General features: G+C 42.6%; 1 protein-coding gene across 3 annotated transcripts in view; it reads left to right on the top strand.

The window, feature by feature from the left end:
• The window catches only part of ANKRD52 (ankyrin repeat domain 52), a 127,543-nt gene that overhangs the window by 49,769 nt on the left and 50,442 nt on the right, over positions 1-27,332 (top strand). For all 3 annotated transcript variants that reach the window (XM_073613999.1, XM_073613998.1, XM_073613997.1), the window contains exons 3-8: positions 404-482; positions 597-667; positions 12,867-13,067; positions 13,175-13,262; positions 22,013-22,155; positions 24,077-24,289. In XM_073613999.1, coding sequence (XP_073470100.1) covers positions 404-482; positions 597-667; positions 12,867-13,067; positions 13,175-13,262; positions 22,013-22,155; positions 24,077-24,289 — 795 coding nt within the window. The remainder of the gene's footprint in view (positions 1-403; positions 483-596; positions 668-12,866; positions 13,068-13,174; positions 13,263-22,012; positions 22,156-24,076; positions 24,290-27,332) is intronic.

Genomic DNA, 27,332 nt, shown 5'->3' with positions numbered 1-27,332 from the left:
AAAAGTTTTTTTTCGGGTTTACATCCACTTTTACTGTATCTTAATGCCACAGACTGAAAATACTTTTTTAGTTTAATTCTTTTTTTCCAAGCAAACTCCGCCATGTATACAAACACTACAGAAAGCAACTGAATAAAGAGGGAACAAAACCCAATTATAATATACCTTCCTATCTTCTTACGAATGCTAGCAGCATAATAGTTAATGTTGATTGAGTATAAAGTTCTGATTTAATTGTATTGACTGGCAGAGAATTTTTTTTGGCTCCATGCTTGTAGCTGTGAAACAAGAATATTTTATACAGTGTATATATTGCCTGTAGTTTTTTGGTGTTTGATGTGTGTGTGTGGTGGTTTTTGTTTTGAGGTGTGTGGTTTTATTTATTTAATTTTTTGTTTTACAGGACCAAGAGAGACGCACTCCTCTGCATGCTGCTGCTTACTTAGGAGACATCCCAGTGATGGAACCATTAATACAGTCAGGTAAATTGTCTTCCTGTTTGCAAAGACATGTCACATTAATAGAAAACCTATCTATCAGGACTAGTGCAAATCTGACCTAAATTCTATTTTGTTTTTTCTATCTATATTTTCTAGGTGCTAATGTTAATGCAAAGGATTCAGTTTGGCTAACTCCCCTGCACCGAGCTGCAGCAGCACGAAATGAGGCAAGTTTAATATATAACAAAACCTTCTCGTAATTTATGTCACTAAAACTGTTATTGGTAGGAAGTATTGCTCTATCTCCTTTTTGAGCTTTGCTTAACATGAACCCCCAGTGTAACTGTGAATGTAGACACGCTCCAGTGCTCACTCCCAACATATAGACTACAGGTATAAGCATCCAGCATCGGCATGCAAAAACACACGCTTTTACGAACACATCTGTAGATTTATTTTGTAGGATGGACTGGATTGAACAAATTTGAATGGCAGTGCATGCACAGTAGAGACTGGTAGCACATTGATTAACCACTTCAGCCCCGGACCCTTTGGCTGGCCAAAGACCAGAGCACTTTTTGCGATTTGGCGTGGCTCCCAAACAACACTGACGTCTTTTTTTTCCCCACAAATAGAGCTTTCTTTTGGTGGTATTTGATCACCTCTGCGGTTTTTATTTTTTGCGCTATAAACAAAAAAAAAAGCGACAATTTTGATAAAAAACGCATTATTTTTTTTACTTTTTGCTATAATAAATATCCCCAAAAAATATATAAAAAAATTTTTTTTTTCCCTCAGTTTAGGCCGATACGTATTCTTCTACATATTTTTGGTAAAAAAATCGCAATAAGCATTTGACTGGTTTGTGCAAAAGTTATAGCGTCTACAAAATAGGTGATAGTTTTATGGCATTTTTATTAATAATTTTTTTTTTTTTTTTTTTTTACTAGTAACGGCGGCAATCAACGATTTTTATCATGACTGCGACATTATGGCGGACCCATCGGACAATTTTGACACATTTTTGGGACCATTCACATTTATACAGCGATCAGTGCGATTAAAATTGCATTGATTACTGTGCAAATGTGACTGGCAGCGAAGGGGTTAACACTAGGTGTCGCTGTCGGGGTTAAGTGTGTCCTAGGGAGTGATTCTTACTGTGGGGGGTGGGGGGGGGCTACGTGTGACACATCACTGATCACCGCTCCCGATTACAGGGAGCTGTGATCAGTGTCAGTGTCACTAGGCAGAATGGGGAAATGCTTGTTTACATTAGCATTTTCCCGTTCTCCCTCTCCGTGAGATGATCGCAGGTATCCCCGCCGACATCGAGTCCGTGGGTCCCACGTTCCTACTCACGGAGCTTGTGGCCGGCGGTGTGCACACGTTGGCACGGTGGCAAATTCGAAGGGAGGTACAGGTATGCCCATTTGCGTAGCCGTGCCATTCTGTCGACTTATATCTACATGCGGCGGTCAGGAACCGGTTAAACTACAATTCCCAGAAACCAAAGTAGTGCACATTACCGCAAGGAACATGCACCTGGTCCTTTTTACAGAGCGGTAGGGAAGGAGATAGATGTTGTTGATGGTGCACAGGGAGATCGGGTTACATTCTAAAACGGGTGTCTCCAAACTTTTCACTTCAAAAAAATAATTTATAAACTTAATCTGCAGCAGCGGAATAGATAAAATTCACCAGCCTGCCAGTAGGGGGGCTGGATGGTGCACTTGTATCCTGTGTCTACACCTAAACACCATAGCCTCATGCAGTGGGTTAAAATTCCAGTGTGCATCTGTGTCTCCATGAGAGCCCCCTGCACATTTTATATCCTTTCAGATGCCTGAGGAGGGGTGATGTCTTTTGGAATTTTTACACACACACACACACACACACACACGTCACTCTCAGAGCCAACACACACACACTTGTGTTTGACCATTGGGGGAGAGCACACTGAGTTCCCAGTAAAGCTAGAGAACTGACCACTGTGAGCTCTTCTGCTTAGGCTTGCCATACATTATACAATTTTCCTTCAGATTTACCAAAACCATATAATATGAGGTCAAACCTAAACACTCTCAATTTGTATACAATCAGGCAGTCCTTTGCGCTACAAGAAATTTGTATCGTATACAGTGCCTTAAAGTATTTACACCCCTCAAACTTTTCCACATTTTGTCACGTTATACAACCAAAAGCTTCAATTTGTTTTTTTTTGGGGGGGGGGGGGGATTTTATGTGATAGACCAACACAAAGTGGCACGATTGCGAAGTGGAAGGAAAATTATAAATGGTTTTCAAAAGTTTTTACAAATAAATATATGATGTGCTTTTGTATTCAGCCCCCCTGAGTCAATACTTTGTAGAATCACCTTTTGCTGAAATTACAGCTGCAAGTCTTTTGGGGTATGTCTCAGCCAGCTTTGCACACCTATAGTGAAATTTTTGCCCATTCTTTGCAAAATAGCTCAAACTCTGTCAAATTGGATGGAGAGCATCTGTGAACATTAATTTTCAAGTCTTTCTACAGAGTCTCAATTGGATTTAGGTCTGGACTCTGGGCCATTCTAACACCTAAATATGCTTTGATCTAAACCATTCCATTGTAGCTCTGGCTGTATGTTTAGGATCGTTGTCCTGCTGAAAGGTGAACGTTCGCCCCAGTCTCAAGTCTTTTGCAGACTCCAATAGGTTTTCTTCTAAGATTTCCCTGTATTTGGCTCCATCCATCTTCCCATAAACACTGACCAGCTTCCTTGTCCCTGGTGAAGAAATGCAGCCCCACAACATGTAGCTGTCACCACCATGTTTCACGGTGGGGATGGTGTGTTCAGGGTGATGTGCAGTGTTAGTTTTCCACCACACATTGAACTTTTTGGACTAAAGGCAAAATGCTATTTTGGTCTCATCTGACCAGAGCACCTTCTTCCATATGTTTGCTGTTTCCCCCACATGGCTTCTCGCAAACTGCAAACGGGACTTCTTATGGCTTTCTTTTAACAATGACTTTCTTCTTGCCACTCTTCCATAAAGGCCGGTAGGCTAGTGCACGACTAATAGTTGTCCTGTGGACAGATTCTCCCACCCGAGCAGCTCCATGAGATGTTCAAAACTTGGGATATTTTTTTATAACCTAACCCTGCTTTAAACTTCTCCACAAATTTTAGATCTGACCTGTCTGGTGTGTCCATTAGCCATCATTATGCTGTTCACTAAGGTTCTCCTAACACAGCTCTGAGGACTTAGCAGAACAGCTGTATTTATACTGAGATTAAATTACACACAGGTGGACTCTATTTACTAATTAGGTGACTTCCAAAGGCAATTGGTTCCACTACTAGATTTTATACACACTATTAGATTTTCTGCAGATTTTTGTTTTCAGTTTTACCAAAACCCATAACATATAAGGTCAAACCTTAAGAGTTTCAGTTTGTGTGCAATCAGGCAGGCCTTTTTCACTATTTGGTTTTGGTAAATCTGAAGACAAAAATCTGCAGAAAATCAAATAGTGTGTAATGGGGTCTTAGAGGAGCTCCAGTCTGTGAAAAAATAAATTAAAATTCAGCAGTTACAAATACTGTAGCTGCTGACTTTTAATTCAAGGGATCCCGTAATGTTGGCACCCCGAGCCAATTCGCCAATCGGCTTTGGGTGCAGGTGTAGGCATTGTGAGGGAAAACCCGGCAGTGAAGCCTTCAGGCCTCACAGCCAGTTTCCTACTGCACGAGTCGTGCTGCGCTTTCTGAATGGTCCTGCCGTCTTCTGGGACCTGTGGGTGTCCCAGAGGGCAGTGGGGGGGAAGGATGGGCCGGAAATTTCATAGATCGCCAATTGGTGATCTCACCTGGAAGTGGGAGCGGGTACCTGTCAAACTCCCCCAAAAAGTGCCAAATGTGGCAGTGGAGGGAGGGCGCAAACAAGCGGAACTTGGAAAAGTTTTTGGAAAGTAGACAGTCCAAAGTATTTAAGAGGCATGGAGAGTTTTTTGAAATTGTCATTTTTTATGTTGTCATTTTTTTGGATTTTTTTTTTTTTTAATGGATTTTACTGAATTAAACGGATTAGGTGTGATTTGGCCAAAGTTAATCACATGGTACAGATGGGCTGTGATTTGCCTTGTCTACCATATGATCATATTGACTGATCACAGCTAGTAACACAATTGTACACAATGTATGGCATGAAAGGAAGCCATCCATTGTTTACAACTGTCATGTAATCTGCTGTGATTGGTCACATGGTACTGGCAGTGAGCCAGTACACTGATCAGTCATTGGTTGTGGACACAGCCAGTGACAGATCGCGCTTCTGAGAGGTCGTAATATAAGCAGGAAAGTCCTGCCCAGCTATCAATCTGCAATTGGCCTGGGGGGAAGGTGTTAAACTGTTCCTTACAATCCCCTACATAAACTCGCCTCCTTGCCTATGTTTTCATGCATATTTGAGTTGTTTAGCTTTATTTCCACATCTGAAGTATGGCTTTTTGGCTGCAATTATTCAGTGAAGACCACTTCTGGCCCGTGGTGGATGTAACTGGGTCCCCCTGGTTTCCTCCAGTTTTGTGCTGATGGCACTGCTGGGCATCTTCCAGTGTCAAAGGGAGGTAGGCATGCTATGTCTTCTTTTTTTTTTTTTCTGCTGCTGCATTGTTTCCTTGGCCAACCGCTGGGTCTACAGTCCTCAATATTGCCCATTTCTTTGTGCTTCTTCAAAAGTGCTTGAACTGCACATCTTGAAACCCCAGTCTGCTTTGAAATCTTTGCCTGGTGGAGACCTTGCTGATGCAGTATAACTACCTTGTGTCTTGTTGCTGTGCTCAGTCTTGGATGGTGTATGATCTGTGACATGAGACTGTCTTCCACAACCTCACCTTAGTAGCAGAGTTTGGCTGTTCCTCACCCAGTTTTAAGCCTCCTACACAGTTGTTTGTTTTAGTTAATGACTGAACCATATATGAAATTGATGACCATTTAGGGTCGGTTCACACTGGGGCGACTTGGGATCCGACTTGTATGCCCTCAAGTCACCCCAAGTCGCCCCAAGTCGCTTTGCATTTAGATTATCATGGTAGGCAATGGGAGCATCTTAATTGACACTACTGAAGTCGCTACGACTTCAGAAAAGGTTCCTGTACTACGTCTATCCGACTTGTAGGCGACTTGTACCCATTCAACTCAATGTAAGTCGCCTGCAAGTCGGATCTCTCAAGCGACTTTGCAGAGAAAACCCTTCCCTCCCCCCTCCCTCCCAGAGAGGTGATTGGCCACAGGCGAAGTCGCCTGTCATGGAGGCGATTTCAAGTCGCCTCGTAATTTGCCGAAGTCGCGCTGAAGTCGCGCTAAAGTCGCGCTGAAGCCGCGTTGAAGTCGCGGTACAAAGTCGCGCTAAAGTCGTGTTGCCCATGTGTGAACCGACCCTAACACCTGCTTGGTTTATATTTCAATATTTTTATTAGAAAAGAAACAAAGTCTGGTAGGAACAGACATATTATTGAAACAAAGCCAATTCTCAGGTTGTCAACATAATACAGAAACATGAAAGGTATGGCCATAAAAGATAGCTGTCATCCAACAATACTTCAAAGAAGCATGTTTTAAGCAAAAAAAAAAAGGAAATTATCTCAGGTTAACCTCAGAGGGTTGAATGTACTATCCATCATCATCAAAAAACAAGACAAAACAATCGTCGTTCAAAAAAAAAAAACATAACCTAATCCTGAGTAGTAATGGAGCTGAACAATTATTTCTCATCGGTAATCAGAAATATTGCTATGTATGATGGATGGATAGAGAGCAGGAACAAGGGCATGGTATAGGGAAAAGGGGAAGGTGGGAGGAAGGTAACAGGTAAGGAGCCACGGAGAAATCCCAGCCGTGATCCCTGAGAATATTGTGGGAATCACTACTGTGTGAGGCCCCATAAGCAACCAAATGTACCGTACCTGTAGATACCAGAATAGGGGAGAAGTAATGAGGAAAAGGAAGGAGAAGAAGAAAAGGGGGGGTCATCCTGGAGTTCATTAGGGAGTCGAGATATAGTATGCGAGTGAGTTTATCATTAATCATGATCTAATTGAGTTTACTTCTAACGCAATCAAGAGGAATAACCAACTGTTTCCAATGCCTAGCAATTGTAATTCTCGCTGCCAGCAATATAACTGGTAATCAATTTCACTGATTTTCTGGGCACTTCATCAGGCAGTTTGTGAAAAAAGAGCTGCTCCTGGAGATCTGCGAATGTTTGTCACCCCTGTCACCGAGATTAAATATCCTAATCCAGAACCTAGTCACGAGGGGGCATTGCCACCAAATATGGTGCATCGTCCCCAACTGGCCGCATCGTCTGAAACAATTCGGCGAAGTGGAAAGATACATTTTGGCTACCCTAGTCGGAACCAGGTATCAATGCAGGAGTGTTTTATAGTTGGCTTCTATTAGAGTTGTATTGATGGAAACTTTAGATAAATTATAAGCGATGTCCAGATCAAAGGTAAGGTTCAGGTCCTTTCCCATTGATTTCAATAGGCAAGTTTTGAGTCCGGCTCAGTGAGAGGCGTATACCACAGATACAGGCCCCCATTGGAAGCCCCTGGCTTGATAAGATAGTTCAATGGTTGTAAGGGGTCCCACCAGTAGTAAGTTTAGATCTGGCAAAGGATGCAATTTGAATGTATCAGAATATTTCACTAGGATGCATTTGCAACGTATCCTTAAAATGTTGCAAAAATGTATATGTGATCTCCATTAACCACTTAACGACCGGCCACTGTATATATACACGTCATTTTTTTGAAGATGGATATCTCGGTAACGGCAGCAGCTGCTGCCACAACCGAGCTATCCATCTTTGTGGCCGGCGTTTCTGTATACGATAATGGTGGTCTCTGCGCCGTCGGTAGCGGCGGAGGAGATCGGGACCTGTCAGTGCTCAATTTATCAGTGAAATTGGGCAGTAATTAAGACTGTCAGTTGGGCCCATTTAGGTTTAGGAATAACACTAATATAGGCCTTATTTTCATCCAAAGGGACCGCACCTCCATCCAGCAGGGAGGTAAAGAGTTATGTGGGAAGCCAGCTGTTCAGAGATTTTTTTTGTAGTAAGAGCTAGGAAGGCCGTCAGGGCCAGGAGATATATGAAGTAATATTGTTTTGATAGTATTATAGATCTCAGTAAAAGGCTGGTCCATAAGGTCTTTATGAGCTTCTGCAATTGGGAGGGGGAGATTCCCCAAAAATTCCCTGATGGAGGAGCAGCATCCCAGGGATACCCATGTAGTTCAGCATAAAAATTGTGACATGCCTGAAGAATATTTTGGGGGTCCTGAGAGAGAGAGATGGCCTCCCGAGAGTCTAATTTTAGATCACGCCAGGGAAAAAACTTATGATTCGTCCAACGTAATTGTTTCTCGGCCCTCGTGATGAGACAAATGTTGAGTTCTAAACGGGTTGGTCCAGTCTAGTGAATAGATTAGGGGACGGGGAGCGTTTATGTTGTGTAGCTAGAGCTTTGTATTCTTTGGTTTTGGCATCACCGCAAGCCCTTTTGAGTCTGGAGGACAGTTAAATTAAAAAAAACCTTGATAGAAGCCTTGTGTGCGGCCCAATTAATTGCAGGGGAAGTGTCCTTTTGATACATTAATATCAAAGTAGGTCTTCAAATGGGTAGAAATCTTAAGACAGTAAGATTCATCACTGAGGAGGGATTCATTTAGACGCCAGTGTGTTTTTGCTATCCTATTGGTCAGATTTGAAAGCTGAATCATAACCAGGTCGTGGTCCAACCAGGAAGTACATAGTATTTTAGCGGAGTTTAATTTTGGCAATAATCCCAAGAGGAGAAACACTATGAGAGTAGTGTCCATGTGCTCTCAAATAATGTGAATAATCTGTGGAGGTGGGGTTAGCTTCCCTTCCCTCCAGGCATCTACTAGATCATAATGATAAAGCAACTGTGCAAATTTGCGACTTTGCTTAGGAGGGGATCGGAGCACGATGGTGTAAGGCTGGGAGATTTTCCACCAAAAAAAAAAAAATCTGCGATTTTCTTTAAAAAAACCTTATTCACGATTCGAATCAAGTTTTTTTTTTTTTTTTTTTTTTTTTTTTTGGACACAGCACCGGTCCAGGAGCCATGGATTGTAAGAACGCAGTTTGATTTGTGTTAGGGGCATAGTAGATTAAGAATGTCTTCAATGTTTCCCCCAGGTAACCTTTAACTAAAAGATAACGTCCCTCTTTATCCCTGAGAACTTTGGTTTCAGTAAATGATACCTGTCTAGAGAAGCAGAGGGCCACTCCCCTCTTTTTTCCAATGCATTTGCATAGTAGCAAAGAGGATAGTCTTTATGGAGATAGCGAGGGGTAAATAAGGGAGCAAAGTGTGTCTCCTGAAGAGCCACAATGTCCACCCCTAAAGATCGATAATGTGTGAAGGCCTTAATCCGTTTAGAGGGTGACTCGAAACCTTGAATGTTATGGGAGAGCAGGCGGATGTTTTGGGAAGTAGTTACACTAGGCATAAGAAACGATCAGTACAATTATTGATATATAAACTCGCCCACCGGTCTGCGAAATTCTGAATCCAGAGGAACCAATAGAATCTCCGGGCGACCCACAGAAAGGAACAATAAAAGAGCTTAAAGCAAAGATAAAGAAGAAAAGAAAGAAGAATAAGTGGATGATGATGCCAGGAATCCCCCAGCTCTGAGTAATGTAGTACAGAAATGCAGAAAATCATACACATGAACCAACAAATAGTTAAGTGTCTCAGAGCCAAAGCTCAGAGTGCGGAGGAGTCTTCACCAAAACCTGGTAATAAGAGTCCTTTGAATAAGGAGAGTGCATAAACTCCTCCCGGCAGTGAAGTCGCATATAAAAGACTTAAGGCCTAAATGCACCGTCCCAGAAAACTTGTAGAGCAACATAGTGAAATAACCAAAAACCGGTTTAGCGATATGCAAGTTTCTGTCCCACCTAAAAACCAAGATATGTAATATTAGCAAAACAAAAAAACACACAATTTAGTTAGGACTGTTAGGCATTAGTTATATGTTGCATAATTTCATAGAAAACCACTGGACCACTGAGAAGCCGCGCCCCAATCTAAGGGATCATCTGGTAGTATGCAACAAATTTTCAGGATGTACAATAGGAGGATGCGGACTTCTTCGTCGGCAAAGGTGACCAGAGAGGGGAGAGCGGAGGAGGAGGACCGCTGGGTTCGGGCTGATTCCGTGATGAAGGACTGTGAGAGATGAAGCCCAACTTCAGTAAAATAGTTTCACATTCAGCAAATGTAGAAAAAGAGTAAGACTTGCTGTTAAAGGTGAACTGAAGCTTAAAGGGGTAGTTCCATCTATAGCGAACATTTTGTTGAATTAACGGTGACAATCGCTTGAATGATCGCCTTTTTTTGGATGGTGGCCTGGGAGATATCTGCAAACACTTGAATTTTGTAACCATCTATTTCCAGATCTGAATGCTCACTAGCGTGGCGCATTACTGCCTCTGATTCTGAAAAAGTGTGGTTTTATGATAACATCCCTGGGGGGCCATCAGGTTTTTGGAGGGACCAGGGCTCTATGAATATGATCTATTTCCATATGGATATCATCGATGTCAGGTTCTGCAGCTTGCATTAGTGAATATGTGATGGAAGTGATATCTTTCACATTTTCCAGAATGCCTCTAGTACGAACGTTATAGCGCTTAGCGCGGTTTTCAGGGTAATCAATTTTTGAGTAGGCCTCCTTAAGGCGGTCTTGCACATGATCGAGTTTTGGGATACTCTGTGAACTGTGTCATCCACCTTTGATTCAATGCACTCTAGTTGGTTCCCCAACTCCTGGAAATCTTGTTTTATGTCCAAGGCTAATTTGTCAGTAGCTTTCGCCAGCTCTCTTTGTAGCAAATCCGCAAAGCGGGCCAAAAGTATTGGGTCCCCAGAATATTGTGGCTGGGCTGACTGGGTAACAGGAAGATCTGCAGGGCTGTCAAGGTTGGCTACATAGGATGTCTGCCATCTCCCTATCTAAAACTGAGGAGGTATGTGAGTCCTGGCCAGGTGATAGGGCTGTGACTCATGAGGGAGACTTTTCAGGGCTAGGTGTTGAGCAGTGTTCATTTATGGAATCACCTTTAGCTGGAGAGAGTATGGAGGAGCCTGTCTTGTGGCTTCCAGGGCCAGGAGGCTTAGGAGTGTTCCTCTGTGGAAGCGGTTTCTCCTCCCTTGTAGCCAGCAACATGTGTGTGCTGCAGTCGGTCGCAATCTTGATTTCCCTGCCCGCTGCACGAAACAAGTAGCGGGAGCTGCCCTGGGGCTTTCCAGACGACCGGTGGGACATCCAGTAGATTCCTGATCCTCACTACACGTGGATCTGCTAGTTCTGGCTGTATTTGCCGGGAGTGTGCGTAGCAGCTCAGTAATGCGTCCGCTCCAGTCATCTCCGCATACTCTCTCAGTACCTGCTTGGTTTAATTGGTTAATCCATACACCTGACTCTAATTTTACAAAATCCCTGACTTTGGCTTTAAACCAGCATCAATTCTTACACTTGCACAAAGGGTAGTTGCACCAAATATTGATTTGATTTAGATTCACCTGTTCCCTCACTTTGCATTTTATAAACTAATAAAAAAAAATAATTAAAATATTTCTGAAAGCATTCTTCTTTTTTTTTTTTTTTTTTTTGCATAATACTACAGTATCTCACAAAAGTGAGTACACCCCTCGCATTTTTGTAGATATTTTATTATATCTGTTCATGTGACAACACTGAAGAAATGACACTTTGCTACAATGTAAAGTAGTGAGTATACCGCTTGTATAACAGTGTAAATTTGATGTCCCCTCAAAATAACTCACACACAGCCAATAATGTCTAAACCGCTGGCAACAAAAGTGAGTACACCCCTAAGTGAAAATGTCCAAATTGCGCCCAAAGTGTCAATATTTTGTGTGACCACCATTATTTTCCAGCACTGCCTTGCATGGAGTTCTCCAGAGCTTCACAGGTTGCCACTGGAGTCCTCTTCCACTCCTCCATGACAACATCACAGAGCTGGTGGATGTTAAAGACCTTGCGCTTCACCTTCCATTTGAGGTGCCCCACAGATGCTCGATGGGGTTTAGATCTGGAGACATGCTTGGCCAGTCCATCACTTTTACCCTCAGCTTCTTTAGCAAGGCAGTGGTCGTCTTGGAGGTGTGTTTGGGGTCGTTATGTTGGAACTCTGCCCTGCGGCCCAGTCTCCGAAGGGAGGGGATAATGCTCTGCTTCAGTATGTCACAGTACATGTTGGCATTCATGGTTCCCTCAATGAACTGTAGCTCCCCAGTGCTGGCAGCACTCATGCAGCCCCAGACCATGACACTCCCACCACCATGCTTGACTGTAGGCAAGACACACTTGTCTTTGTACTCCTCACCTGGTTGATGCCACACACACTTGACACCACCTGAACCAAATAAGTTTATCTTGGTCTCATCAGACCACAGGACATGGTTCCAGTAATCCATGTCCTTAGTCTGCTTGTCTTCAGCAAACTGTTAGCTGGCTTTCTTGTGCATCATCTTTAGAAGAGGCTTCCTTCTGGGATGACATCCATGCAGACCAATTTGATGCAGTGTACGGGGTATAGTCTGAGCACTGACAGGCTGATCCCCCACCCCTTCAACCTCTGCAGCAATGCTGGCAGCACTCCTACATCTATTTCCCAAAGACAGCCTCTGAATATGACGCTGAGCAAATGCAGTCAACTTCTTTGGTCGACTATGGCGAGGCCTGTTCTGAGTGGAACCTGTCCTGTTAAACCGCTGTATGGTCTTGGCCACCATGCTGCAGCTTAGTTTCAGGGTCTTGGCAAATCTTCTTATAGCCTAGGCCATCTATATGAAGAGCAACAATTCTTTTTTTTAGATCCTCAGAGTTATTTGCCATGAGGTGCCATGTTGAACTACCAGTGACCAGTATGAGAGAGTGAGGGCGATAAAACCAAATTTAACACGCCTGCTCCCCATTCACACCTGAGACCTAGTAACACTAACGAGTTACATGACACCGGGGAGGGAAAATGGCTAATCGGGGCCAATTTGGACATTTTCATTTAGAGGTGTACTCACTTTTGTTGCCAGCGGTTTAGACATTAATGGCTGTGTGTTGAGTTATTTTGAGGTGACAGCAATTTTACACTGTTATACAAACTGTACACTCACTACTTTACATTGTAGCAAAGAGTCATTTCTTCAGTGTTGTCACATGAAAAGATAGAAAAAAATAATTACAAAAGTGTGAGGGGTGTACTCACTTTTGTGAGATACTTTATATATCAATTATTTACCTTTTGACAGGAAAACCAAGTCTTGTTTTTTTATGTTTTTGTTCTACTGTTTAAGGTGTTGGGTTTTTTCCTCTTACAGAGGGCTATCTCTTTGCTCGTAAAGCATTCTGCTGATGTCAATGCGCGAGACAAGAACTGGCAAACTCCACTACATGCTGCTGCTGCGAACAGAGCAACTAAATGTGCAGAGACCTTAATGGCTTTGGTGAAAAATGTTAACATAGCAGATCGCACAGGACGTACTGTACTTCATCATGCTGTACTTAGTGGCAGTGTAGAGGTGTGTATTTTATTACTGAAGCTTGTCAGTGTGATTAACCTATTACATTGTACAAGCAGTGCAGAAAGATTGCAGTACTACGTTTTTGTAATTTTGGACTCTTGCAGATCGTACTGATGTTGTTGAACAGAAGGGCACACCACAGCATATGTGACAAAAAGGAGCGGCACCCCATCATGTATGCATCTTACCTGGGTAAGTATAAATTTGTACATTCTTTAATTTTGCCAGCAGAAGTTGAGCGATATATAGACTAAACCTTTTATTTTTTATATAAATTGTGATAATGGGGGATGTCTAGCTCAGTGGCAGATACGTTTTCAGTGAGTTCACAACCAACAGAAACTTCAGTTTAAGGGCGTGATAGCCCACTTTTATTGAAGGTAACAAAAATGAAAATTCATACATGTGCGGGTTGCCCACACGGGTTCTTCTCCCAAAAATTACAACAAAAACAAATGCGACACTCCAGGCTTTCACACTCCTCCAAGACTCACAGTCCCCTCTGGTCCCCAAGACTCTCTCTTCCAGTTGTCTCAGCTATGGTCTCCCCAACTCTTTCAGTCCACTGACCTGGAACCTCCCCACATGGAGTGCCGTCTCAAGGGTATTGCCTGCCTGGGTTCTTAAATATTAGCACACCTCCCTTCTGGCCGCAGCAACTGCTCCAACACCAACTCCTTTCCCACCTTCTCTGAGCTATGCTCAGCTCTGCCTTTTATAATGGGTGTGTGCACCTGGACACACACACAACCTGCAGAATTTCTGGAAAGCCCAGACACAAGACTGAAGACTCCATCCCTCCCAATGCTCTTTGAAGTCCATGATCCCAACTGATTAAAATACATATTCTAGGACTACTCCAGCAGAATGTGCAATTAATGAATCCTCCCTACAAAGGAAAAAGTAAATTTTCCAGCTGACCATACACTTCACATTTGGATGGTAGATCTAGAGGAGATTGTACAATTGAAATGTTGATACAAATGTAATTGGTTGTATTGATGTGCCCGTATGTTACATGATTTTGGTAAAGCTAGATGCCATTGTACAATCCAGATTGGTGTGTGTGTGTCTCCCTGCACTTTCAAGTCACGGCAGGAGCTTTAAAGTTTACCATGTTAACAATATTTTCCTGAAACTTATGTGCTATCTTGCTCTGCCATTGTCAGATCTTCCATTTCAAATATATAGTTCATTTCATGTATCCGATCTTGAACCATAGGTGCAGTAGCCTGTTACCAGTATAATCATATGGGCTGCATTCACTGTATGTTCAATAATTCTATGATGTCAAAAAAGAGCAGCACTATAAACCGTGATGATCATAAATACATAAATCAAAATAAAATCTGGTGTTACAGTATCATAAATGCTATATAATCAATTGTGTAACACCTGTGTATAACAAAATCCAAGTGCAAATACACTAACCTAGTGAAAAAGTACTCAGTTCATGAAAATTTGAGACAATCCTCTTAAGTGTTCCGATGAGCATAGTGAACATCCAAGTCTCCAAATCATGACACCACCACCTTAGTAAAGGTGCAGTGGACCCTCTTGTCAAAGATAAGTCAGATGAACATATGGCTAAACACCCTGGCTGGGGTATTCACAAAATTCTCCCACAAAACCTACAGAGGTAAGGATATGGGCTGTAATTCTCATCACAATGGCATCCAAGTGAGGCTGCAATTGACATGAAAAGAGAAGCTCCACATAGTGTAAAACCTTTCTTTACATTGTCCTACTGGACATAGTGCTGACAGCAATATGGAAGAGCAGAGCTCTGCATTTTCTTCACCCTGAAATAGCCACTGTTTCTCGGGTCCCCTGTTCCTGTGCCCCCATGATTCTGCAAATGGCACCACGCACTCTGACACACCTGAACGTTTCCTGGCTGAGGAGAATTTGGTAGGCCTGCATCTTTACGAAGATGGTAGTGTCATGATTTGGAGACCTAAATGGTGATTGGATGTTCACTATTCTCTTCTGAACACTGAAGAGGATTGTCTCAAATTTTCATGCACTTTTTCAGTAGTTTTTCACTATGTTACTGTATTTGCACTTGGATTTTGTTGTACACAGGTGTTACACAATTATGGCATTTATGTTACTATAACTCTATATTTTTTTTGACTTTTTGATTTATGTATTTCTGATCATCACTGTTTATAGTGGCTCTTTTTTTGACATATTAGGATTTGGTCTTTGGAAAATATTTCGCAGCAGAGCCACTGCATCTCATTGTTTGAACTATTTCTAATTTTTCACTGTTAGTTATTTTTTTCCAAGCACAGTTTTTGAGTTGGTACATTAATTGAGGATCTATGTTTTTTTTAATTTTATACGTTGGGATGCGGGCCCATGTATGCTGAATCAAGGAGAACTGGGTTTCCACTTATGTCTGATGTCTGTTTAACAGTGGTAGTCTATAAATAGTGATATTTTTAGGGCAAGCCAAAATGTGTAAAGATAATCCCAATGACTCATTGCATCCCTTTGGGGTATAGTGTCACTACAACAGGATCTTCCAGCTGGATTCTTGTATCTTAGCTGAATTTGAGTTTTCAGTTCAGTTGTCTGAAACCATATCATATACAAGTGTCTGCTAAATTGTTGTCCAAATATAGTTTTTCACAAACTTAGCTACCATTCTGTTTGAATTTGTTTGTAGGCTAACTTCATCCAGATATGTTTCAGTTTTAGGTAGAACCTTTCAATCAAATCATATTCTGGCTTTATGAATGTCTTAGTAACTGGTCTGCACCATTGGGTGCTATTTACAAATCTCCACTTTCAGTATGCTTTCTGCAGAAGGGGTGAACTTTGAGGAACTAAGCACTGCTATTCGCTGGGTGGAGTGTTGCACGCACACTCTCTACTCTTGACTGCTATTTAATGTAGATGAAGCACCCTTGTTCTGCTGCTGCTCCAGACTGCTAGTGACACATGGACTTATTCTTGGTTTGTCTCTGCTGCCCACCTACAGGGACCTGGACACCTTCCGCCGTCACTGACAACTTGGAATATTGCCCTCAGCTTGAGTTATACCATCTTTTGGAGTCTTCCTTAGCTCCGTTGGGTGTGGCTCCCTCAGCTTTATTTGGAATTATTTTATGGGCCAAATTGCAGCATTAATTGCTGACTGCAGAGGTCATTGGTGTGTTTCCACAACTTCCCCTGCAGAATCTTTACCTGATCTGTCTGCAGCATTAGTGGCCCAGAGTCTTAAGCATTCCACGACTCTATCAGATCTTCTAAGTTCTTTTTAGATGGTGCTACTCCTGAGGAGTTGTGGGCTGCTGCCACTATTAACTAGGCTTACAGTGACTTGGGTTCCACCACTTTATTGGATGATAGGCCTGCATTTTTCCAGTATTGGCTTGTTCAAGCTCCCCAAGACCTTTTTAGTTTGTTTTTCGAGTCTCTGTAAAGAATACAAAAACAAGGATCATCCCTCTCAAGTGACTATCTGCCTATACCAGTTTGAAGAAGATTTGTTTTAAAAAAAAAAAAGACATGTATTTTGGGCCCTTTTTAAATATTGGTGCTACATTGGCTTTTCTGCAATCAGGTGGTACCATTCCAGTCAGTAGACGGTTAGTAAAAATTGGGAACAATGGTCTGGCAATTACTTGACTGAGTTCCCCAAGTACCCTCGGATGCAAGCCATCTGGTCCCGGTGATTTACTAATGTTAAGTTTCCCAAGTATAATTTTATATCTGTCCTCTGTTAACCATGGAGTTGCTTCCTGTGATGTACCATAAGGATAAACACTGCAGTTTTGATTACTGAAGCCCCCTGATTCCCTTGTGAAGAGGGAGGAGAAGAATAAATTCAATACTTTCGCCATCTCCCCATCCTGTGTAACCGGATGTCCTTCCTTATTCTTTATGGGGCCAATATGATCTGTCCTCCCTTTTTTACTGTTTACATACTTAAAGAATTTCTTGGGACTTTTTTTTTTTTTTTGCTCTCCTCTTCTGTGTCTTTCTTGTTCTATATTAGCCGCCCTAATTGCACCCTTACATTTCTTGTTGCATTCTTTACAAAATCTGAATGTTGATGATGATCCCACAACCTGGCATTTTTTTAAGGCCTTCTCCTTTGCTTTTATATGCATTTTTACATTGGCGTTAAGCCACCCAGAACTTTTTTGTTCACTTTTAACTTTATTACCCAATGGGATGCATTGTGTAATGCTCTTAAAGCAAACCCATCACTCCTCCGTGTTCTTTGTTTTTAAGATTTTATCCCAATTCATGCCTTCTAGCAAGGTTCGTAGTTTAGGGAAGTTGGCTCTTTTGAAATTCATTGTCTTAGCCTTTCTGGCTGCTATTGGGCCTGGGTCACCATTTGGCCTCGAGTAATACAAAACATGCAATCTTGTTCCTAGAAACGGCTAGCTTCCCACTGATTTTAGAGCTTATATTACAAAAAAAAAGGTTTATGCTGGCCTGCTCCATGAAATGGTATTGCACTGCTGCCCCTTGCCCCCTCTTCTGTATTCCTCTACCAGCGCTCTAGCCCACTTCTGCGTGTGCCCCCAGGGAGCAGATATACGGGTATGCTCCTAAGCCAAACTGTGTGCATCTATAGATACACAGCATGGCTTGGGGCCACCTGCTCCCTCCTCACAGGATTTGACTGAGAGCAGCAGGAGCCTGAGCCTGAGGCTCCTGTGAGACTAGGAAGAGGGGAGAGAAGGGCTGCACCGAGTACAGCACTGGCTCGAACAGGAAATGCATTAACCACTTCCGGACCGCCGCACGACGATGTACGTCCAAACTTTGAAGGGGGATAACGTGGTTATGGCAGCAGCTAGCTGCCATAACCCCGGTATCCCCGTTTTCGCGCGGCGGCCGGCTTTCTGCTAAAAGTGGTCCCTGCGGCGGATTCACCACGAGATCACTTTTATCGGTGGCGGGAGAGGGGGCCCCTCCTCCCGCCACGATCCGTAGCCGTCGGTAGCAGCGGAGGCGATCGCAGCCGTCTCCGTCTCCGTCCTGTGCCTGGAGACGAGTGAGGCTAAGATGGCGCCCACTCATCTCCATGACACTGCTGGGCGGAAGCGACATCAAAACGTCACTTCCGCCCATGCCTCTTAAAGGCATATTTTTTTTAAATGACTTTTTTTTTTTTTTATTATTGCATTTTAGTGTAAATATGAGATCTGAGGTCTTTTTGACCCCAGATTTCATATTTAAGAGGTCCTGTCATGCTTTTTTCTATTACAAGGGATGTTTACATTCCTTGTAATAGGAAAAAAGTGACACAATTTTTTTTTTTAAAACAGTGTAACAAAAAATAAAATAATGTAAAATAAATAATAAAAAAAAAAATAAAAAAAAAAAAAACCCCGTCCCGACGAGCTCGCACGCAGAAGCGATCGCATACGCGAGTAGCGCCCGCATATGAAAATGGTGGTCAAACCAAACATGTGAGGTATCGCCGCGACCGGTAGAGCGAGAGCAATAATTCTAGCCCTAGACCTCCTCTGTAACGCAAAACATGCAACCAAAGTTTGACGGCATTCCACGAGCAGGCGCAATTTTGAAGTGTGACATGTTGGGTATCAATTTACTTGGCGTAATATTATATTTCACAATATAAAAAAAATTGGGCTAACTTTATTGTCTTATTTTCTTATTCAAAAAAGTGATTTTTTTTCCAAAAAAAGTGCGCTTATAACACCGCTGCGCAAATACGGTGCAAAAAAAAGTATTGCAACGGCCGCCATTTTATTCTCTAGGGTGTTAGTTAAAAAAAAACATGTATAATGTTTGGGGGTTCTAAGTAATTTTCTAGCAAAAAAACCTGTTTTAAATATGTAAACACCTAAAATCCAAAACGAGGCTAGTCCTTAAGTGGTTAAGGCAAAAAAAATTTTTGACTTCAGAACTTCTTTTTAAGACCTTTTTGTACAGTTTATCTCTCATTTGACTCGCCATGTGCACTCTCTTGGGACTCCGTGGGATTTGAATTTTGAATCTCAAAGCACACATTTAAAACCTAATAGGATATTCAACTTTCCACGCTCAATAACAAGATTGCTGTACTTTTTGCCATCGCCGCTGCGAAGTGGGTGTCTGAGCTGGCAGTTTTGTCCTGTGGAAAAACCTTTCTGGTTTTTACACAGGGATAAGGTGGCTTCGTCATTTTACCAAGACCTTGTTCTCCACCATTTCTCAGCAGCACAGATGGATCTTTATTTAAGCTTATGGTCTGTAAATCTTTTTTTTGAAAGGTGTTTATTTTTCATCAATACAGCAGAAAAAATTAGAACATACAATACAGCACCCTACAAGGGCAATATAAATGTGCGGCACATAAACATATACATATCACACCTAGGCCAACCTGGCCCGCTGAAATTAACTAGAAGGAGCAATACCACCCGATCATCCCACAGCCAAAATAGTGGCGGCAGGAGTAAAGGGTCTTCATGGGCTAGGCCAGAAAGGTACGTTTCCAAAGAAACAACTAAACCAAAACATCCCTGACACACGCACAATCATTCATACACACTCATGTCCCACTAATATAACAAAGCACGACGGTCCCCGCCCCCACAACACAGTCAGTACCATATAAAATGTAGCCTTTCTCATTTACCCCTCAAGTTCCTCCTGACCATAGAGTGTTTAGGGTCGATCTTGCTCAGTTCAGCTGCGAACACAAAACTGTACCCCAAGGGATTTAGGAACATCTAACCACAGTTGCCACACTTTAACAAATTTTTTAGAACATGCTCTACTTTTATATATGAGCTTGAAATTGGAAAGATCCCCATTAATGATACAGAACAGAGTTTGCGTTGTTGGAGAGTTAACGTCTTTCCAGTGTAGCAGTATAACTTTATGTGATAGTAGATCCTCCATTGGAGACTCCTCGAGCTCTATAGTCAGGGACCCGAACTGCGTCCGAATGGCATGTCGGAGTAATAGATACTTAAAGAAAAATTTATGGTCAATGCCATATCCCCTCCTCAGATTTTCAAAGGACACAAAAACATTCCCGCAAACAATGTGTGAGAGATGTGTGACCTTTAAACGAGCCCACCATTGCGAGTCCGGGTGTCCACAGAGCTCAGGGGGGCAGAGATTGTTCCAGAGAGGCTTTTGTGACGTCCTCCCTGGAACCGTGGCTGTAAGCATTTTTTCCCCTTCTCTCCATGCCAAAAAACCCACATCCACAGGGGAATATCAGGAACACTTGGATTTAATCGCCCTGTGCAATTCGTCTTTGAGAAATACAGCTGGGTCAAAAAAGGATGACAGGAGAGCTGTGGAGGGGGTCCGAGGGTCAGAATGTAACCAATCGTAGACATAGGCAAGTTGAGAGGCAATAAAGTAGTTATGTAAATTTGGGTAGGCAAGACCTCCCTTTAATTTAGATGCCTGTAGGGATGACTTTGCAATCCGTGGTTGGGTATTGTTCCATATGAAAGAGGATAAGGTGGATTCAATATTCAGAAAGAATTTTTTGGGGGGGAAAAACTGGAGCAGCTCTAAAACAATATAAAAATTTTGGCAAATAAATCATTTTAAAAATATTTATTTGACCGATCAGGTTCAAAGGGAGCATTGACCATGTGTGAAGTTTGTCCGCCATCAGCTTGATTATGGGCGTAATATTAAGGTCCTCATATTTAGAGAGCTCATTATGGATCTGAATACCCAAGTACTTGAAGGATTGAGTCGTTTAAAGGTTAGATTTCTTCAAATGGCCCTCCCTTTGCAGATGACTAATAGGGAAGGCTATAGATTTGTCCCATCTGACCCTCAGTCCAGATACCTCCCCAAACTCCCCCACCACCTGCATCAGATTGTTAAAGGAGCTTTCCTTGCCATCAAGGTAACAAAGCGCGTTATCTGTGTGTAGAGATATCTTCTCCAGTGAACTATAGTAGATACCCCCTATCCCAGGCGTCTGACGCACCGCCAGAGCCAGAGGCTCAATGGCGAGAGCAAACAGAAGCAGGGAGAGGGGGCACCCTGCCTAGTTCTTCTTTTCAGTGAAAATGGTGAGGAGACAACTCCTTTGGTATGGATCTAGCCCTAGGGTCTGTGTAAAGTAGGCGGACCCATTTCACATAGTGTGGACCAAACCCCATGCTTGACATAGTTTCCCATAAAAAGGTCCAGTGAACAGTATTGAATGCTTTCAACACATCTAACGCTATTACCAGTCCACTACGCTTGTCTACAGACGCTCTAAGGATATGCAGATACAGCCTCCGCATATTATCAAAAGTGTTCCGTTCAGGCATAAATCCTGACTGATCGGGAGATGAGGAACAGTATAACTTTCTGTAGCCGAACTGTCAGTATTTTTGCATCATTGTTCAATAGAGAAATAGGTCGATATGACCCACATAGTAACTTGTCCATGCCAGGTTTAGGCAAGACTACAATTAGGGCCTAGTTCATGGAATCAGGGAGGATTCTCCGATCCAATGACGCACGAAAAATGGAAAGACGTTTGGGTGCAAATGGTCTGTAAATCTACTAGATCTGTGAGTGCTTTTGACATGAGGCTAATATTTCACAGAATTTCAAGGTTGCCATCTGTTTTTCTGTTCACACATTCTCAAATCTTTTTACCAGGTGGCTGTTCTGATCATACTCCTTTTTTTTCCTACCAAATGCATGCTGCTTTCTCTTCTACCAAATCGGTAGGAGGGAATTATAACAAACTCATCACCTTTTCTCCTTTGTATTATTATTATTATTATTATTATTATTAATAATATTTTGAGAACTGCTCCAGGAAGCATAGTGGCAAGTAAATTCAGACCACTTTGAAGGGGCAATTCATGGAGGATGCTTCTGGTTAAATAAAAATTTTGTTTCATCTCTTCAAACACTGCACCTATTCTCTACTGTTGCCCTTTGATTATTGGGTATTTATCTGGTGCACTCTGCAATGTTCTTTACAGGACACCTGGAGATTACAAAGCTGCTGATATCTCGGGGAGCTGATGCTATGTCAAAGGATAAAAACGGTTACACACCCCTCCACGCAGCTGCTTCTAGTGGGAGGATTGACATTGTGAAGTATTTACTGAAATTAGGTGTTGAGGTGAGTTGATAGATTTCGTACATTTTTCTTCTGTTGATAGCGCTTTAGATCTTAGGGGGTTTTTTTTGTTTTTTGTTTTGACATTTTAAAGGATAAGTTCACCTTTTGGAAAAAATAAATGCACATGTCTTGCAGCGGAAAAAATGTGTATTCATTATTTGTTTCCCCTAAGGAGCCTGGAAGGCATTGCACCCAAGACCAGTGGATCGGGGATGCAATTTTAAATTCAGACTCCTGCAGACAAGCTGTGCAGCTTTCAGTCTGTACCTTCGTATGGGCTGATTGTTTACAAGCTGCAGGGCTTGTGAATGAACTACGAGACCACTCATCCGTGACCTCAAAGTTCATTCAGATCTACAAACTATCATCTGCAATGGCTGACAGACGCTGTAGTTCATGCATTCACAGGAAACTGAATTAATGATGCTGCCACGTGGGCGGAGTCCTGCACGGCCTTGCTACTTTTGAATTCTGACACCTGGTGCGGGGAGAAGATCTCTTGCCCGATGTCACAATGTCGGGATGATCAAGGGAACTGGCTGCTGCAGCTGGAACATTACACCCTAAATGCCGGTGGGACATGTAATATGTTCCAGAAGGTGAACTTAAGACTGACATTTACAAACCAATTCTCAAATGCCAATAAAGTAAGATTAAAGCCATTTTTTTATGCAATGCATATAGTATGACTTACATGCTCTTGCTCTCTTTAAAAATGTCTCTTCTTGCACTGCTATCTGGGCTCCATTCCCAAGAGGCAACACTGTTGTGGGAGCTTCTGACAGTCACTGCTGAGGAGGAAAGGTTTAGTTTTTGGCTCGGTGTCCTTTTCGCTCTGCCTGTGTGTGCAGTGCTGAGAACAGCTGCACAAAAGGTTATAGCTCTAAACGGGAGTGCACAGAAACTGGAGACTCCATAGGTCCCATCATACGCATACCTGAAGTTGGCCAGTGCAGCCAGGACACTTTTAGTGGAGCAAGAAAAGAGAGGAGACTTCCTTTAAAAAAAAAACGGAGCATGCAAGTCATACTATAAGCATCTCATAAGCAATAAAAAAAAAAATAACTGGCTTCATTGTCTCTTAAAGTGCACTGATATTTGAGATGCAAATCATCTTAAAGAATAACCGGTAATATGTTTAATAATTAGCACACTTTACCTGAAAGTTTGGAAAACCTAGCCTGTAAAGCATGTACTTCACAATTGCCTATAGATTTACATACCACTTTAGGCAGAGCTTTAAACTAAATTCAATGCTGCGGTTTAGGTAGTATTTTTATTGCATAGTTCATTGCTCCAGCTTGGACCTATGTACATATGCATATCTCGTACATGATTGAGCCCTGTGTAAGCTGTAAGTCACCAGTAATCACTGCTACTACATTCATAGCGGTCTTCTGGGTCCAGTGCTGTGTGGCTGCCCCTCTGCATAGTAGCCACAAGGGGTTGCACTGCCACCATTCAGAGATAGCCAGAGGAGGACATAAAGTGGAACTTCCCTCTTAAGCTGAAGTTCCACTTTAAGCCTGTGTTGGTCTAGCTAATCATTATACCTGGTCATACCTGTGAGCCATTTGGGCTCCTCTGGAAGCTTGGCTGAAAAAACTCCCAGTTGGCAATCCCCACATCCTATCTTGTTAGAATGCAAAAACAGTTTGTTTCTCACTCCTTGTGAATGTTCAAAGCTTTTCGGGTAGGCTACCAGGGAAGCCCAAATAGTCTACAGGTATGACGATAACATTAATGAACATTTTACATAGCTGTACAGTTTAATACAAACTGGAGCTCTTTGACTGCATAGGCTATTTTCTAGAAAAGGTGAACTTAGCCTTTAAAGATCTTGCTTATCATTCAGTATTTCACCACCTTTTTTAATTTTTAAAAATGTATTTATATTACAATAACCACCTGTTTTCTTCAGATTGATGAGCCCAATTGCCACGGGAACACTGCCCTACACATTGCCTGTTACATGGGTCAAGATGCTGTGGCCAATGAACTAGTCAACTATGGCTCCAATGTCAACCAGCCCAATGAGAAAGGTTTTACCCCTTTGCATTTTGCTGCTGTTTCCACGAATGGGGCTCTGTGTCTGGAGCTGCTAGTAAACAATGGAGCTGATGTCAATTATCAGGTTGGTTTTGCTTCCTTACACCTTTTGCTTCTGACCCCCCCCTAGATTATTGGTTTTACCCATCTGAGGATCAGTTTTAGCTTATACTACACAAAAGAATGTTGCATGTGTTTGTGTTGGCATCCAATACGCAATCATTCAATTTTCACAATAAAACTGGCCTAGCTTTTCATATATTTTGTTCATGTTAAGTACAGTATATGCAATATGTAATGTCACACTTGCTGGTAGTTGTTTTAAAGAATTTACAGTACTCTCCAACACTGCTTTTATCTTCCTTTTGCGCTGTTGAACCATAATTCAGGGTCAGCATGTACTTGTTGGTCCATTGATGACAGTCATACATTTTCTTTTATGTCATAAACTTCATTTTGTTCCCTGTATGATACCCAACATTATAACTAAGAATTATGCATTAATTGCCTTACTGGCAGTTTCATAAAATTGTAGCCCAGAAGTCTCCACTGTTGGCAGCTTTGAAAATTAAATGGCTATGCATCATTGTCAGATACAAATTCTTATAAGTGCTTTTCCTCTGAATTAATATTTCAAAGTTTCGGGTTTGCTAACACGTATAACACAATCTGGGACATTAATCAGCACTGAAGCAGACAAAATTTAGAGCAGCTGTAGATGGCAACCAATCAGCTTCTATCTTCCACTTCAGTTAAGATTTGAAAATGTAGCATAGACACTAATTGGTTTCCATGCACAGCTGCTCCGAGGTTTGATAAATTCATCTCAATGTATGCTAGCAGTTTTGGTAAATGGTTTGGCATTGTATGACTATTACCAGCATTACACTGGTGTTTTTAGTTAGAAAAATTTGTTCTCGATGATATCGAACACAGCTCTGCTACAGCAGTCTCCAACTCACCTAACTGCAATTACCACTGCTTCCTAAGTGGCTTATTCAAGAAGTAACAGCCACTCCTATAACTCAATCTCCACAGTCCAAGTGTCAATTGCTCCCCAAGTCTGGTTCCTTTTATGGGGGGGGGGGGGTAGTGCCCCTTTTATTTAATCCCCAAAGGGTTGTTGCTGATAGCGGGAAGGCTGTTTTCTCTGCATCAGAGGAATGAGGGAATGGCTTCTGATGACAGGAGATGGAAGTCAGCTACCAGATTGCAGCTGCCATTAAAGAGAAGTACAGTATCTCACAAAAGTAAGTACACCTCTACGTGAAAATGTCCAAATTGGGCCAAAAGTGTCAATATTTTGTGTGGCCCCCATTATTTTCCAGCACTGCCTTAACCCTCTTGGACATGGAGTTCACCAGAGCTTCACAGGTTGTCACTGGAGTCCTCTTCCACTCCTCCATGACGACATCACAGAGCTGGTGGATGTTGGAGACCTTGCGCTCCTCCACCTTCCGTTTGAGGGTGCCCCACAGATGCTCAATAGGGTTTAGGTCTGGAGACATGCTTGGCCAGTCCATCACCTTTACTCTCAGCTTCTTTAGCAAGGCAGTGGTCATCTTGAAAATGTGTTTGGGGTTATCATCATGTTGTAATACTGCCCTGCTGCCCAGTCTACGAAGGGAGGATATCGTGCCCTGCTTCAGTATGTGTTGGCATTCATGGTTTCCCTCAATGAACTGTTGCTCCCCAGTGCCGGCAGCACTCATGCAGCCCTAGACCATGACACTCCCACCACCATGCTTGACTGTAGGCAAGACACACTTGTCTTTGTACTCCTCACCAGGTTACCGCGACACGCTTGACACCATCTGAACCAAATAAGTTCATCTTGGTCTCATCAGACCACAGGGCATGGTTCCAGTAATCCATGTCCTTAGTCTGCTTGTCTTCAGCAAACTGTTTGCGGGCTTTTTTGTGCAATTTCTTTAGAAGAGGCTTCCTTCTGGGACGACAGCCATGCAAACCAATTTGATGTAGTGTGCGGCGTATGGTCCAAGCACTGGCAGGCTAACCCCCCACTCATTCAGCCCCTGCAGCAATGCTGGCAGCACTCATATGTCTATTTCCCAAAGACAGCCTCTGAATATGACGCTGAGCAAGTACAGTCAACTTCTTTGGTCGACTATGGCGATCTTGTTATAGCCTAGGCCAGTGATGGTGAACCTTGGCACCCCAGATGTTTTGGAACTACATTTCCCATGATGCTCATACACTCTGCAGTGTAGTTGAGCATCATGGGAAATGTAGTTCCAAAACATCTGGGATGCCAAGGTTCGCCATCTTTCTGTAGTGCAACAATTATTTTTTTCAGATCCTCAGTTATGAGGTGCCATGTTGAATCTCCAATGACCAGTATGAGAGAGTGAGAGTGATAACACCAAATTTAACACACCTGCTCCCAATTCACACCTAAGACCTTGTAACACTAACGAGTCACATGACATCGGGGTGGGAAAATGGCTATTTGGGCACAATTTGGACATTTTTACTTAGGGGTGTACTCCCTTTTGTTGCCAGTGGTTTAGACATCAATGGCTGTATGTTGAGTTATTTTGTGAGGACAGCAAATTTACACTGTTATACAAGCTGTACACTCACTACTTTATATTTTAGCAAAGTGTAATTTCTTCAGTGTTGTCACATGAAAAGATGTAATAAAATATTGACAAAAATGTGAGGGGTGTACTCACTTTTGTGAGATACTGTATGTGTTTTGTGTGTGGGTTTTTTTTTTTTTTTTTTTTTTATGATTCTTGCCTAGGTAGATGCAGCATCAATCTAAGTCTGCATCTGTCCCCCTCTGTCTCTAAGGGTGAGAACTGAGTGATCCAACACCACTGATCACTCAGCAATCCCTGCTGCTTTCAGCAGAGAGACAGTGACTGTCAGTCACCGCTGTCTGCTCTGCCCACCCACCCCCCACCCCCCCACTCACTGGAGCACTGGGCTGTGAAGGGGGAGGGAGCGGCTGGCCCAGGCTCTCAGCGACTTGCTGAGAAGCTGAGCAAGGTGACGGTCAAGGCTCCTCGGTGGATCCTGACCATATGGTCGCAATCCTTCCCCAGTCTGGACCGGTGTGGACTGAAAACCAGTCACAGTAGTGCAGGATGAACTGCACTCCT

The sequence above is a fragment of the Aquarana catesbeiana genome, linkage group LG02 (assembly GCF_042186555.1).
Source record: "Aquarana catesbeiana isolate 2022-GZ linkage group LG02, ASM4218655v1, whole genome shotgun sequence".
NCBI lineage: Eukaryota > Metazoa > Chordata > Amphibia > Anura > Ranidae > Aquarana > Aquarana catesbeiana.
The sequence above is the reverse complement of the archived record's forward strand: the minus strand, read 5'-3'. Positions and strand labels throughout refer to the sequence as shown.